This window comes from Ostrea edulis, chromosome 8 (genome assembly GCF_947568905.1).
Source record: "Ostrea edulis chromosome 8, xbOstEdul1.1, whole genome shotgun sequence".
Taxonomy (NCBI): domain Eukaryota; kingdom Metazoa; phylum Mollusca; class Bivalvia; order Ostreida; family Ostreidae; genus Ostrea; species Ostrea edulis.
In genome coordinates, this window is record NC_079171.1 from 32076403 (window position 1) to 32089335 (window position 12933).

Here is a 12933-nt window from a genome sequence, read left to right on the forward strand (position 1 = left end):
ATTTGATTAAAATGCTGTTCAATATTGAACAGTTTGGGAACACTTCCCCTATAGCGAGATATTCTTGCTAAAACGCGAGTATCCCTCTTTAGCGAGAAAGTAAACATTACCATAAACAGGTATTTTGGCGTCTTTATTGAAAATAATGGCAAATCCCTTGCAACGCTGAATAAGTGTGACACAAACTCAACATGATGCGAATTGTTTCTATGAAATTGAAAACATAGTAAAAAAATTGCATATCAAAGTTGCTGCGTAAGAGGGAGGCAGTCTGAAATCCAATACACATAGTGTCTTTGTTTTGATTAATATATTTGCAGAAGTATCCAACATTTTAGCACTTTTTCTTCTTTTCACGTGAAACACGAAGAGATGTACTCCACAGGTGTTTTTCTCAGTTGTACGGGATATATTTAATCTCGCTAGAGAGGGATAATCGCATTTTTTTTTTGAGAATATCTTGTTATAGGGGAAGTGTTCCCAACCCGCTGAATAGGGTTGTTGTGATGATAGGAGATTCGGGGAAATAATTCTGTTGGCGTGGACAATTAGATGTCCGAGGCCAAGTCGCGAATGATTTAAAATAAATCTTTAAAATTGATATGTTTAGTACTGCTTCCATTTTAATTGTCTTATATAAAAAAGACTCATTAGATATTCATGGGACTCATTAAATTTTCGTGGGACTCAAGATGCTTATAAACCACGAGTCCGGGACTTGTCTTCAAGAATTTCTAGTGACAACCCTGATAATCGCGTTTTAGCGAGAATATCTCGCTATAAGGGGAAGTGTTCCCAACCTGTCAAACATGACATCAGATTTCATGAATAACATGAAAAGTTGATATTTCAAATTCTTATCATGCCAATATTGAACTGTTAGGGCTTAAAATGACAAACTTACAATAGCCATAAAATAACAATTAAGTTTATCTGTTTATAATACCCTGTTAGGCGTGCATACACTGCACTGTAGCTGTACTAGACTATTACTCACGGCTAGCTTTCCCCAGTCGTCGTCGAAGGTATATACATGTATCATATGCAGCCCCGTTGTCAATAATGCACATCTAATGAAAGTTTCAAGTTAATGCTGCTAAAACTAAATATGACACACATAACTATATTAGTGGTCAATAAAGTACGCCTACTACCGTTTTATCACAAGTTCCAAACTGACCAAAGTGTCAGAACATCATGGTCTTCCGTCATCTGGTTCTCCTAACTGAAGACCAGTTTACATTTCAAGAGTAAGCTAATCAGCGCTACGTGCAGTCACAGACGATTTGAATAATACGTCCCTAACGCAGTTGTCCAAATCGACAGCATAAATATAGACATGATATGAAATGGTTATTATAAACCAATCCGATTACCTAACTCATAAACATATGTGAAGACAGAATGAAAGAAATATATGTCATGATACATCGGACCTGGTTTTAGACACCACTGATGAAAGCTGATGTAAACATCTAAGAACAGTCGAATTTTATTTTTTACTGATAAAGCCTATCATATGCCTAATTAATGATATCATTATCATAAACATCCTTTATTTAAATTTATCACTTTTTTTAAATAAAAAAAATCTTCAATTAGAATCTACTTATTTTGTATAATTTAGTATGAATCTCTCCCCCCCCCCCCCCCCCTCTCTCTCTCTCTCTCTCTCAAAATGATACATGAGATCTAACAAACACATTATTCGTAAAATGGAATAAAAAAAAAAGTTTGTGACAATATTTCTGGTTCGTGGTATCTTTTGCATTACAGTGGAGTATTAATCATGTGTACTTATACTACCTTTACTATTATTACATGCAGTGCGGTTATGTACATGTATATATATATATATATATATATATATATATATAGTGTGTATTTCTGACTGTTTTGCATTAGGATACACGGTGGTACTTATATGTAATACAAATAAAGTATTATCATGTTCAAAATGTCTCGTGTATGAACATTGCTCATACTAATAGTGCATATTTTGCTCTTGTTTCGTTCTTTTCTTTTTATCATCATTTTTAAAAATAAAAATTGCACATTGAAATGTTAACAATCATGTATGTTGTATGCCCGAGAGGGTCCTAATTTGGAAAAAAAAATCATATTCTATTCTATTGGTTCGAATTTCCTCTCAAATCAAATAATATTTATTTATTTAAAGTCGGACATTACCATAAATCTACCGTTATTTTTTTTTCTAAAATGGTGAAGAATTAAATATTATCATCAAAAGTAATTTATTACATGGTTATTTCTTGTGTTTAGAACAACATTGCACTCTACATTGTAAGACAAGTTCGATCACATCATGAAATCAATGTAAATAAAAACTCGGAGTAATTAACGTTACAGTCGTTCATATAATCGTTCAAAGGAGGGTTATATATATGTAGATATCAATATGTATTATGTGCATTTATCATTTCCCTTGCATGTTTACTAACATTTTTCGCCCCACTTACTATCATCCACAGTGTATACGTACCTGACGTACCACGCCTTTTTCCTTTTCGCGTTTAGCGCGTGTTCTGTTAGTTTACCGAGCTGCTTGATAAAATTATCATTAAACTGCTTGTTTAAATGTATAAATTTTACTTCGAACATTTTACATTATCTTTTCATTAATAATAACAACGTTAAATGAAGTTGTGAATACTTACATATCGACTCGAAGGTTTTTCATCATTTCCGCCATATGAATGCGCGCGCATACGGGCGCGTCGGAAATATTCATGTGTGTTAATGGCAGACCGATAAAACTGTGTGACTGTCTAACACACAATCACATTTTACCTTCCATCAGAGGACTTTTACCAAATTTCACCAAATGATAGATATGGACATTTTATGACAATCCCGACAATTTTCTTCCGAGGACGCGAAAAAGGTCCTCGGGAGAAATTTACGTCCTCGGACTATTGGTGTTTTTTCACATCATGGTCCTCGGGAGATGGGTAAAATCAACACACACACACACAAAATGCATATCTGCCATCAATGCTTGTTTAACTCTCTTGCTTGATTAAGTTCATACCTGGTGAAAAGTGATCCTGTGTCAAGATTTATATAGATTACAGGAGTAGAAATTTTGTTTTAACAATAATTGTTCATTTATTTCATACCCGGGTACTTGTTATAAATGATTTTGGGGGATTGGACCATAAGTAATATGATAAACCCTACTGATTTAATTTGCAGTTGCATGTAAGAAGTTCATCATCCACTGCAGACCACTGCTGTTTATTTGCACTGAGTGAGCAGAGTGGAGCATTCTCAAAGGAGTGTGCTGATCATGATCATACTGACATTTGCGGACACTGTAGTTTCTTGAATGAGACTTTATCTCACATATCCCAGAAGACAGCAGAGAAATATTGGGATAACCCTGAAGCGTTTTGTTTCAAAGTAAGTTAAAAACATGAAAAAGTATGTTAAAATGTAATTATTTCTCTTTAATGAAGTTGGAGGATGTTAATGAAGAATGTTTTTGCCACTTTCTGAATATTGTCAGGGCATATAGTAGAGGAGCGGATTTAAATAATGCAAAATTGCTATTTATCAGTGGGTGAAGGGGATTTAATTTTTTTTTCAAATGAAGGACTATATGTCCCCTGTTGAAAGGGAGATAATTACAAAAATAGGGTGGAACCATTTAAAAAATTTCTATTCATGAACCACTTGGCCAGAAAAGTTCAAATTTACATGGTAGCATCTTGACATAGTGCAGATTCAAGTTTATTAAATTCATAGCCCCTGGGGGTAGAGTGGGGCCACAATAGGGAATCAAATATATAGGAAGAAATCTTTATAATTTTTTTTTCTCAAAACCACTAGTCCTGACAAGTTGAAATTTACATGGCAGCTTTCTGACATAGTGCATATTCATGTATGTAAAAATCATGACCCCCGGGGCAGGTTGGGACCATAATAGGGGATCAAAGTTTTACATTTGAATGTATATGGAATTGTTTTTTAAAATATGGGCCAAGGCGATTCGGGTGAGTGATGTCACCCATGGGCCTCTTGCTTTCATATTGCATTACAAATGTCACATTGGGCAGGGCATTTATGCCCTATGGATATATTTCTAGTTACTCTGCACTTCTTTTGGATTTAAATGAATTTTGATGAAAAGTTTTTGCATTCTCTTATTTAGGTGGATAAAGCTGTTTCGGATATTTATGAATGGAAGCGTCATATTTTACGTTCAAAAAACCAAGAGAGGGCCAGACAGGATATCCTCAATTCCATCACAGAGGGAGAAGTATTCATTATTGCGGACTGGGCCATGAAATTCCTGCCAAGAAAGTACAGAGAAGGACAGACTGATTGGTTTGCAAAACGTGGAATAAATTGGCACATTGCATTCACTGTGTACAATAAGGGAGGGAGCTTAAAACATCTGACTCATGTACATATCTTCAATACCCCAGTACCCCAAGATGCTTCCACAACAGCAGCATTGCTAATTGATGTCAGCCGAAATGTTTGTTTACAACTACCTAATGTTAGAAAAGTAAGCATGTGGTCTGACAATGCTGGATGTTACAAAAGCACGTTGACGATGGCACTACTGCATCAGGAGCTTGGGGACAAAATCAAAGTATATCACTTCTGCGAAGCTCAAGATGGGAAAGGTCCATGCGACAGAAAAGCTTCACACATTAAATCAGCAATAAAACGTTATGTGAATGAAGGCAATGATGTCACAAATGCTCATCAAATGAAGCAGGTATATATTTTCCAAAAATACTTTCATAAAAAGACCAAAATGACAATATATCGCTTTTCTGACAATGTGATTCAAATGAGGTTGTTGTACACAGCTAGGACAACCTTGCACCAATGTGTGTTTATTTTAAAAACTAAAGTTACAATTTCATTTTGATACTAATTCACTTGTTGTATGTATGCTCATTATTAATTTATATAACATTGATGTGTGTTATTTATTTCTATCAAAATTTTCTTTTAGAAAATGCGATTTTGTATTTCAGGCTATTGATTCAAAGCAACATGGGGAGTACAAAGTGAAAGTTCTTTGTCCAGTAATCAATACTGATGCTGAGAAACTACAACTCAAGAATATCCCAGCTATTTCAACATTGCATAATTTCGAATTCACCGATACAGGACTTACTGTATGGAGAGGATATGCAACTGGTCCAGGTTAAGTGTGGCAACTACACCCACACCCACCCACACACACATCCTTCCTTACAATTTATACAGTTATACATTTATACAATTAAATTTAATTAGGTTTAGAAATCATAAGCAAAATCATGTGTATACCCACAGCAGAATGCACAGCTTTTACATTCTTGCCTTCACATTATTATGCTCATGTAATAGGAGATGTGGGGGCATATAATTTTTAAGTTTCGAATACTTCTTTTTAGTGCATTAAGATTTTTTTCCAGGTTAGAGCATTGTAATTAGATTGAAGTTTTGCATTAAGATATTTTACTTGTTTATTGTATGGTAAAATACATACTTCTTTTTATCTTGTTTAGGAAAATTCATTCCATGGAACAATATAGGTGCAAACAGGATTGCTACAGTGCAGTTTATTATACAGGATGACTGGACAGATGTGGCATTCACACCATTGAATTCTGAAGTGGTTTCTAATGGTACTAGTCTTCATGTTTCATAAGTTCATATTTGATAATGATATCTTTATTTTCCTAAATACCCCCAAAAGGTTGTATGTGGTATGGTCTGAATTCACTCTGTCTGTCAGTGATTATCCCAGAGGGGGGGTGGGGGTGGGGAAGGGGGGGCGCACCAGGGTCACTGGTAAAAATGGTTTTTGGATAATACATTGCATCTTCAACAAATGTTCATGTAAATCAATGATATTCACACATGGGTGTGTTGTGACCCAAAGAATTGCTGCTTTCAAAGTCAAGAGTGACAAGAAAATCACTGTAACCAGGATCCATTGCTGGTTTGTTTGTATGTACCTAAAAAAAGATTTGAGTCTTTGTTTACATGACACATATTTAAGGCTAAAATATTACTTTTATTCTTGCATTCAGAAGGTCAAAATTTTGGCTGTCTACATTAAATGAGTTATATTTCTAATGTTTAACATCAAAAATGAAAAAAAAATTCAAAAATTGTGAACTATGCAGTCCTTTTAAACTATTTCTATGAGTTATTTTAGCTGACCTGAGCTGAAGGCTCAGGTGAAATTTTCTTCTCAAAACTTTCCTTTGTCTGTCGTTGGTATAGTTGTTGTCGTAAACTTTTCAGATGTTTATCTTCTCCTCCAGAACCGCTTGGCCAATATAAAGGGATAATCTTTAAATACAGGTCAAGGTGACTCAGGTGAGCAATGTGGCCCATGGGCCTCTTGTTTAAAAATCATGATGACCGTGAATATGTCTTTCCTACGTGTACATCTTAAAGTCGAGACTACTGTAATAAAATTTTTCAGGAGATGAAGATGAAGGAGAAGAAAATACTGATACAGATGAGCCAATCCCAAAGAAAAGAAAAGTACCAAAGAGAGTATTCCAGTGCCCAGAAGAAGGATGTACCCGCCTCTTCAGATTTTCTTCCTCACTTGATCAACACTTGCTATTGGGAAACTGTGATTTAAGGGAAGAGAAACTCGGCCTTAAAGACAAATCTATGGTCATGTATGCCAAAAAACTTGATACAGGAAGTCTCGGGAAGTCTTATACCAAACAGCTTGAAAGTAGCAAAGTTGGAGTTCCTGCTTTAAAGTGTGGCTGGGCATTAAAAGTAAAGAAGCCAAAAATACCCTTCACTGACGACCAGAAGGCATTTATGCAGGAAAAGTTTCTGATAGGAAAAACATCTGGAAGGAAAGAAGATCCTTCAAAAGTTGCAGAGGAAATGAGGTATTCCGTGAGAAACGGGACGAAAAGATTTTCAAAAGAACAATACCTCACATCACAGCAAATTGCAAGCTACTTCTCAAGAATGGTGCAGAAAGACAAAAAAATGGACCAAGATGACCTTATAGCTGCTAATGCAAACAGCAAATCATTTGTCTTGAAACAAGATGTGTTGAAAGAAATTGCAATTTAAAAGAATGAATGTGAAGTAAAACATACTACCGTATCCACTCACCTATAACGCAGCTGTATATTTTGTTCGTTCGTTTTTTTTAAATTTATTTACCAACATTCACTGCAGTGCAAAAATGTAAATCCATGCACATATATGTTAGTATAATTTATTATAGTAGATTACGTATTTCCTCTTGCACTAACTTTCTTGTTAAAATTGAGTTCTTTCCACTCTTGTTGATAAAGCAGCATTCAGGTTTTTTTAAACTTATCAACTATGCACATATATAATGAACATCTTTTTTAAATAACTTCCTGAATTTTGGTTTCAATTGTATATATATTAATCTGGCTTATTTGGATTCACATTCTCTCCAACATGATTTTGAATTGAAATCAACTTCATCATTGATTACAAAAAATAATTCCACTTTCATGTTTGGATTCCTATATATGGGTAATTATGCGATAAACTCTGTAGTACAAGTGATACAGATGGATATTTATGTACATCTAAATGATTTCTAGAAAGATGATGAAAGGGGTGCAGTGTTTCATAGACCTTCATTATTATGTTGATGTATTTTGACATATATATATATATATATATGTAGTTATGTGTATTTTTTTGTCCAGTTGTTTGTTTGTTCCTTTCTTTCTTGTTTGACATACATGTATGTATCAAACCATTGACTTGTTTCATTTTAGCTGTATTCTAAAAATGTTCATACACTATAGTAGTAAGTTATTTATTAGATATTAGTTGTTGTGAATGATGATATGTTTGAAAGTTTCCATTCATTTCTAATGGAATTGATCAGCGTCTGTTGTGATAACAATTGAACACTAAAACTACTATTACAATTGTTTTCAAATTCTCAAGTACATGTACCACCAAAACTTGACCAATTTCCAAAAATATCCTAAGGCTTCTCTACAACATCTCATCTGTAAGAAAAAAATCATTGCATATCCATGTAGTGCAGAAAGGCCTTTACCAAAATTGTAAATTTCATGATTTTTGGGAGAGAGGTTTTAACTCCAGGTGGGGCAAAACTGGGTATATAGTGTTTATGTGTAAAGCATTTCAATAACATCATCTTTGGTGTTATTGATACTAAATTCTGATTGAATAGATCTATATTTAAAAGGAGTAGGTATGCTTTACCAAAATTGTAAATTTGATGATCAAAGGACACGGTTTTGGTTCTGGGTGGGGCCAAAATTATTATAGTTACCATTGTGTTTAACAACATCATATAATTTTTTTATTTCAACATGATGAAAAGTTTTGGGACATTGTTTACCATCCATATTCATTATTTCCTTATAGAAAATGTATTAATTAGTTGTGTGAAAAAGAATAACAAGTTCTTCCTGCTCATTAACATTACAGACAGAATTCATGAAGTCAGCTTAGCACTTTTCGGTACTTTCAGTACTTTGATTTTTAAATAATAAATGTTCAAAAAATATTCATTTACCCATAAAAGTTTTCAGACAATAACATATAGCATGATATCTTCTTTCTTTTATTATAACACAACATTTCAATATCAGTGTGGAACGATGATAAATTTGAGCATCAAAAGGGTCATTTCAACCACTTTTTTTATTTTTGGCACAGTGCCAAATTACCTAAACTTTAAGAAATGATATACTGATTTTACTTTACCTTTTTGTAAAAAGTTTTTATGTTAATCGGAAGACATTGTGTTGTATTTATTATATCTTATGACATTTTGTGATTCCACACGGCATAAATATTAATGAGACATATTAAAAAAGTGCAAAAATAAGAATTCTGGGCTTTATTTTGAAGGATAAATTAGGGGAAAATGAAGTGCATGGTTTCCATAGCAACCATTCACTTCCTGAAACTGAGCTTGTTGTCAAAAAGGAAGTTGGTGGTGAGTGACAACAGACAACAATTGCCATTGAATTTGGCGAGACATCATGGCCAGGTGATGCTTGTACTGTTTGATTATTATGGAGAACTGGTATTAAAATGTTGACGGAATTATTGTATTCCGCGGTGTTGCGGAAGAGAGGCATTGTCACTACCTGTTTTAACGACTTGTGTGTGTCGCGGCCGGGATACGAACCCCGGGCCTTCCGCATGCGGGGCGAACGCTCTAACCTCTCGGCCACTGCGGCGGTCAAAGGTACATTGAAATACATTACAGTTGAATGTAAGCACATTGAACATTTTGATGGCTAAAATCTGCAGTTATTAGTTTAAACAAATGCACTTTTGCGTCGAGCTGATCTCTTTTGACGTCATCAAGCAAGGGAAATAAGTCAGCTTACTATTTTGATACTTCACATCACAGTAACATTTGACTTTCTGTAGCGTCTGTTACCTTACGATTTTTTTTCTGAATGACATATTTATATATACCAACTAATTAAAGAAGACCACATTTTCCTGCAGAACAATTTTGTTTTGAAAATCGTCCTCTATAACCTTTAAGCTCGCATTAACCGACACGTCGTGATGGAAATCGTGGGTTCAAACCATGCTCGTGTCATGACGCCGTCAACCCTAAGATGTGAATATTTCTCGTTGCGCACTACTTCTTGAATTTATGATATAGGTTCGAAAGAGGATCGATTGCGAAAATTACTCCCCACGAACCAGTTTACCACAGGGAAATCGCGAAATAAAGTGACAGTGAATAAAAGTTGGTTTACAGTATCTGAGGAATTTCCTTACGTATCATCATCTATTATTGCAGTACTCTTGGTGGTAAGCACTACAAATATCGGCCAATGTGACAGAAGAATTGGCTATCAGGAATACTTGTATTCAGTGAAATAGCCCACGTAACTCAACACGGGTTAACACGAGAACAGGGTAAAAGTTGAACAAACAAATGTCAATAAAACTAATTCAAGTCCAAGTGCATCACAATATACGAAATGTTAATCCCCGGACTGGTCTTAAAGTTGTGGCTTGAACTTTGAATCTTTAGTTAGTATCGAAGATTGCAAATTTTGCCTTTCTTCGGAGATTTTAAATACTCCACATTATTTTCAATATAGTTTTAAGTTACTAGTATCTGTGCATGAAAATACGTAGTATGATTCTGCATTTTATGGATAGTTTGTGCTGAGTTTAGTTTAAAATTATACTCAGATTCTTGGGAAAATGAAAATGCTGACATGCTCAAATGTAAATTCTCCATAATTCTTAAGAACGTTTAGTAAATTTGAAATAGCAAATCCTTTTCAAAATCACCATCTCCAAAATGTACGATGATTTCAGCTTCTCCATCGTCAACGTCCCATATTTATGTAGCAATATTCCATTATCACCTGCATATGATATTTATATATCTCAACTGATTCGATATGCAAGACCTTGTTTTGCGTATAGTCAGTTTTTAAATCGATGCAAGCTACTGACAAACAAGTTGATGGTACAGGGGTTTCAACAGTCTCAATTGAAGTCAGCATTTCGCAAATTCTATGGTCGCTATAACGATCTAGTTCGTCAATACAACCTATCATTGGGTCAAATACTGTCTGACGTGTTTCATACCGATTGTTAAGCCGTTCTTGGCACACTGATTTTAACTGCGGATAACTCCGTTTACCTGATCAGGATATGGGACTCACGGCGGGTGTAACCGGTCGACAGGGGGTGTTTACTCCTCCTAGGCACGTGATCCCACCTCTAGTGTGTCCAGGGGTCCGTGTTTGCCCAACTCTCTATTTTCTATTGCTTATAGGAGTTATGAGATTGGTCACTGTTCGTTATCTTCACCTTTCTGATGGATTCCTAGCCATTTAACTAAACGTACTATGTTATATATCAAGTTGCATACACTCTGGTAGGACTTCATTTGTCAAACCGGCGTACGCCGAATGCGCCACTTGACCTTTGGTTACCCGGCTTGTTGCTTCATTTGTCCGGGAAAGGTTCGCCGGCGTACGCCGATCTTGCCGGATTAGAAAGACCGGCGTGGAATTCGCCGACTTTTCAAGAATGACGGAAAGCTCACGGTAAGATGATGTTATGAGATGAAAAAATGTAGATGTTTGTTAATAGATCGGCATGTTCATTGACTGAATGCATTTATTAAATAAATGTTCATTCGTAGCTTTAATATAACGTTTAATTCCTCTATACTGCACAACTTTGCTCATATGCGAAGTATACCGAGGTTGCACAATGCATTACTTATCATGCTGGCAGATAAAAAGAAATTGTTAAGAAACTACGAAAAAATCTGTATTTCGTGGTACTTTTAATGAAATTGCATTACTACCGGTACATATTTAACAGTTATTCATCTTTTATTTCAATGTATGCAGGAATTCTAGCAACGCCGATAAAGAAAAGTGTGTCTTTTGGACTTGTTACATCTGTAGACGTGTAGATAAAGAATTTATCAATTCCCTGCAGATGCAAAGATCGAAAATAGTACTTGATAGTCAATACAGGTATTTTTTATTCAATGCACACATGTAAAATAAGTTAGGCTGTATGTATGCATATAAATATTTTTCTTTATCTATATTGAGTAAGGCATTGCCTCTGTAACCATCGCGGCAACCGTTGTAACAACAACATGTTCATCCATGTTTGTTTCACTCCGGTTTACTTCATTTGCCAATTCGCCGTTTTACGCCGGTCATAAGACCGGCGCATTTCGGCGTACGCCGATCCTGGACAAATGAAGTCCGCCTTTGTTCACAACTTTTACGCATTCATGAGGAAATGGCTATCATTACAATATATATGGCTACCAAAGGCAAAAACATTGGACATGTGTTTGTGAGAGAGAGACACACACACACACAGAGAGAGAGAGAGAGAGAGAGAGAGAGAGAGAGAGAGAGAATCGCAAACCTTCTGGTATGCGAGTAGACTCGAATGAATTGATAAATATACTGACAATTAATAAACAGAATCATGAAGAATACAAGTTTTTCAATATTTCACAGCTTTATCTATTTGAAGAAATACAGGAATTTCGAGAACATATTCTGCACAGATTGTTAGATCTGATGTTTTCAAAACAATATGAATTCTTCGATACAGCGTTTGTTCTTTAGGTTTATGTGAAACGCATGCCTAAAACAGGACACTGGTCACGTGATTGAAATATATTATGTCAGGAGACTTCACGAGATATTGTTGCTATACTAGTTCTGACATCATAACCTATGAAACTAACGTTACGCCTCGTAGTGGGCTGTGGCATTATACATGTAGCTGTTGGGGTGATAGTGCTCTCAAATATGACACAACATACTTATATCTATTACTCTATAGCATGCGGAAGGCCGGGGTTCGAATCCCGGCCGCGACAGACCTAAGTCGTTAAAACGAGTAGTGACAGTTCCATCGCCAAACGCTCGGCATCAGGTGTGAATGTCACGGGTCCTCGGATATGACCTTAAAAACGGATGCCCCGTGTCACAGTAGGTGTGGCACGCTAAAGAACCCTCACTGCTGAATGGACTAAGCGCCGAGCATAGGCCTAAATTTGAAGCCCTTCACCGATCTTGGTGACGTCTCCATATGAGTGAAAAATTCTCGAGCGAGACGTTAAAAATTAATCATAACTAATTAATATTATATATATTTATAAAATATTTTATATAATTCATCAGATATCTTATATGTTTAGTAACATGTCTAATAAAATTTATAAGTCATGCCATATAATTTACAGTTTTTAAAACATCTCATAAAATATATAACATATCTTATAAAATATCTTATATAGTTTATGAGATATCTTATGAAAATAGAAGATATCTTATAGATTTATTGCTATAAGATATCTTATAAAACATATAAGATATAGTATATGTTTCATAAGATATCTCATAAACTATATAATATATCTGATAT

The 12933-nt window shown here is 35.1% G+C and overlaps 1 protein-coding gene across 1 annotated transcript; it reads left to right on the forward strand.

The window, feature by feature from the left end:
* Nucleotides 1-2954: 2954 nt before the first annotated feature.
* Nucleotides 2955-8860, forward strand: LOC125662262 (uncharacterized). Its single transcript, XM_048894435.2, has 6 exons — nucleotides 2955-2972; nucleotides 3217-3423; nucleotides 4175-4750; nucleotides 5016-5187; nucleotides 5535-5654; nucleotides 6464-8860. Exons 1-6 carry the CDS (start codon nucleotides 2955-2957, stop codon nucleotides 7081-7083), a joined length of 1713 nt encoding a protein of 570 aa, XP_048750392.2. The 3' UTR covers nucleotides 7084-8860.
* Nucleotides 8861-12933: the final 4073 nt, after the last annotated feature.

What these genes read in the sequence shown, in the direction of transcription:
- LOC125662262 (XM_048894435.2), top strand. An exon ending in CTGAAGCGTTTTGTTTCAAA is followed by an intron (nt 3,424 to 4,174) that starts GTAAGTTAAAAA and finishes TCTCTTATTTAG; the next exon opens with GTGGATAAAGCTGTTTCGGA. An exon ending in ATGCTCATCAAATGAAGCAG is followed by an intron (nt 4,751 to 5,015) that starts GTATATATTTTC and finishes TTTGTATTTCAG; the next exon opens with GCTATTGATTCAAAGCAACA.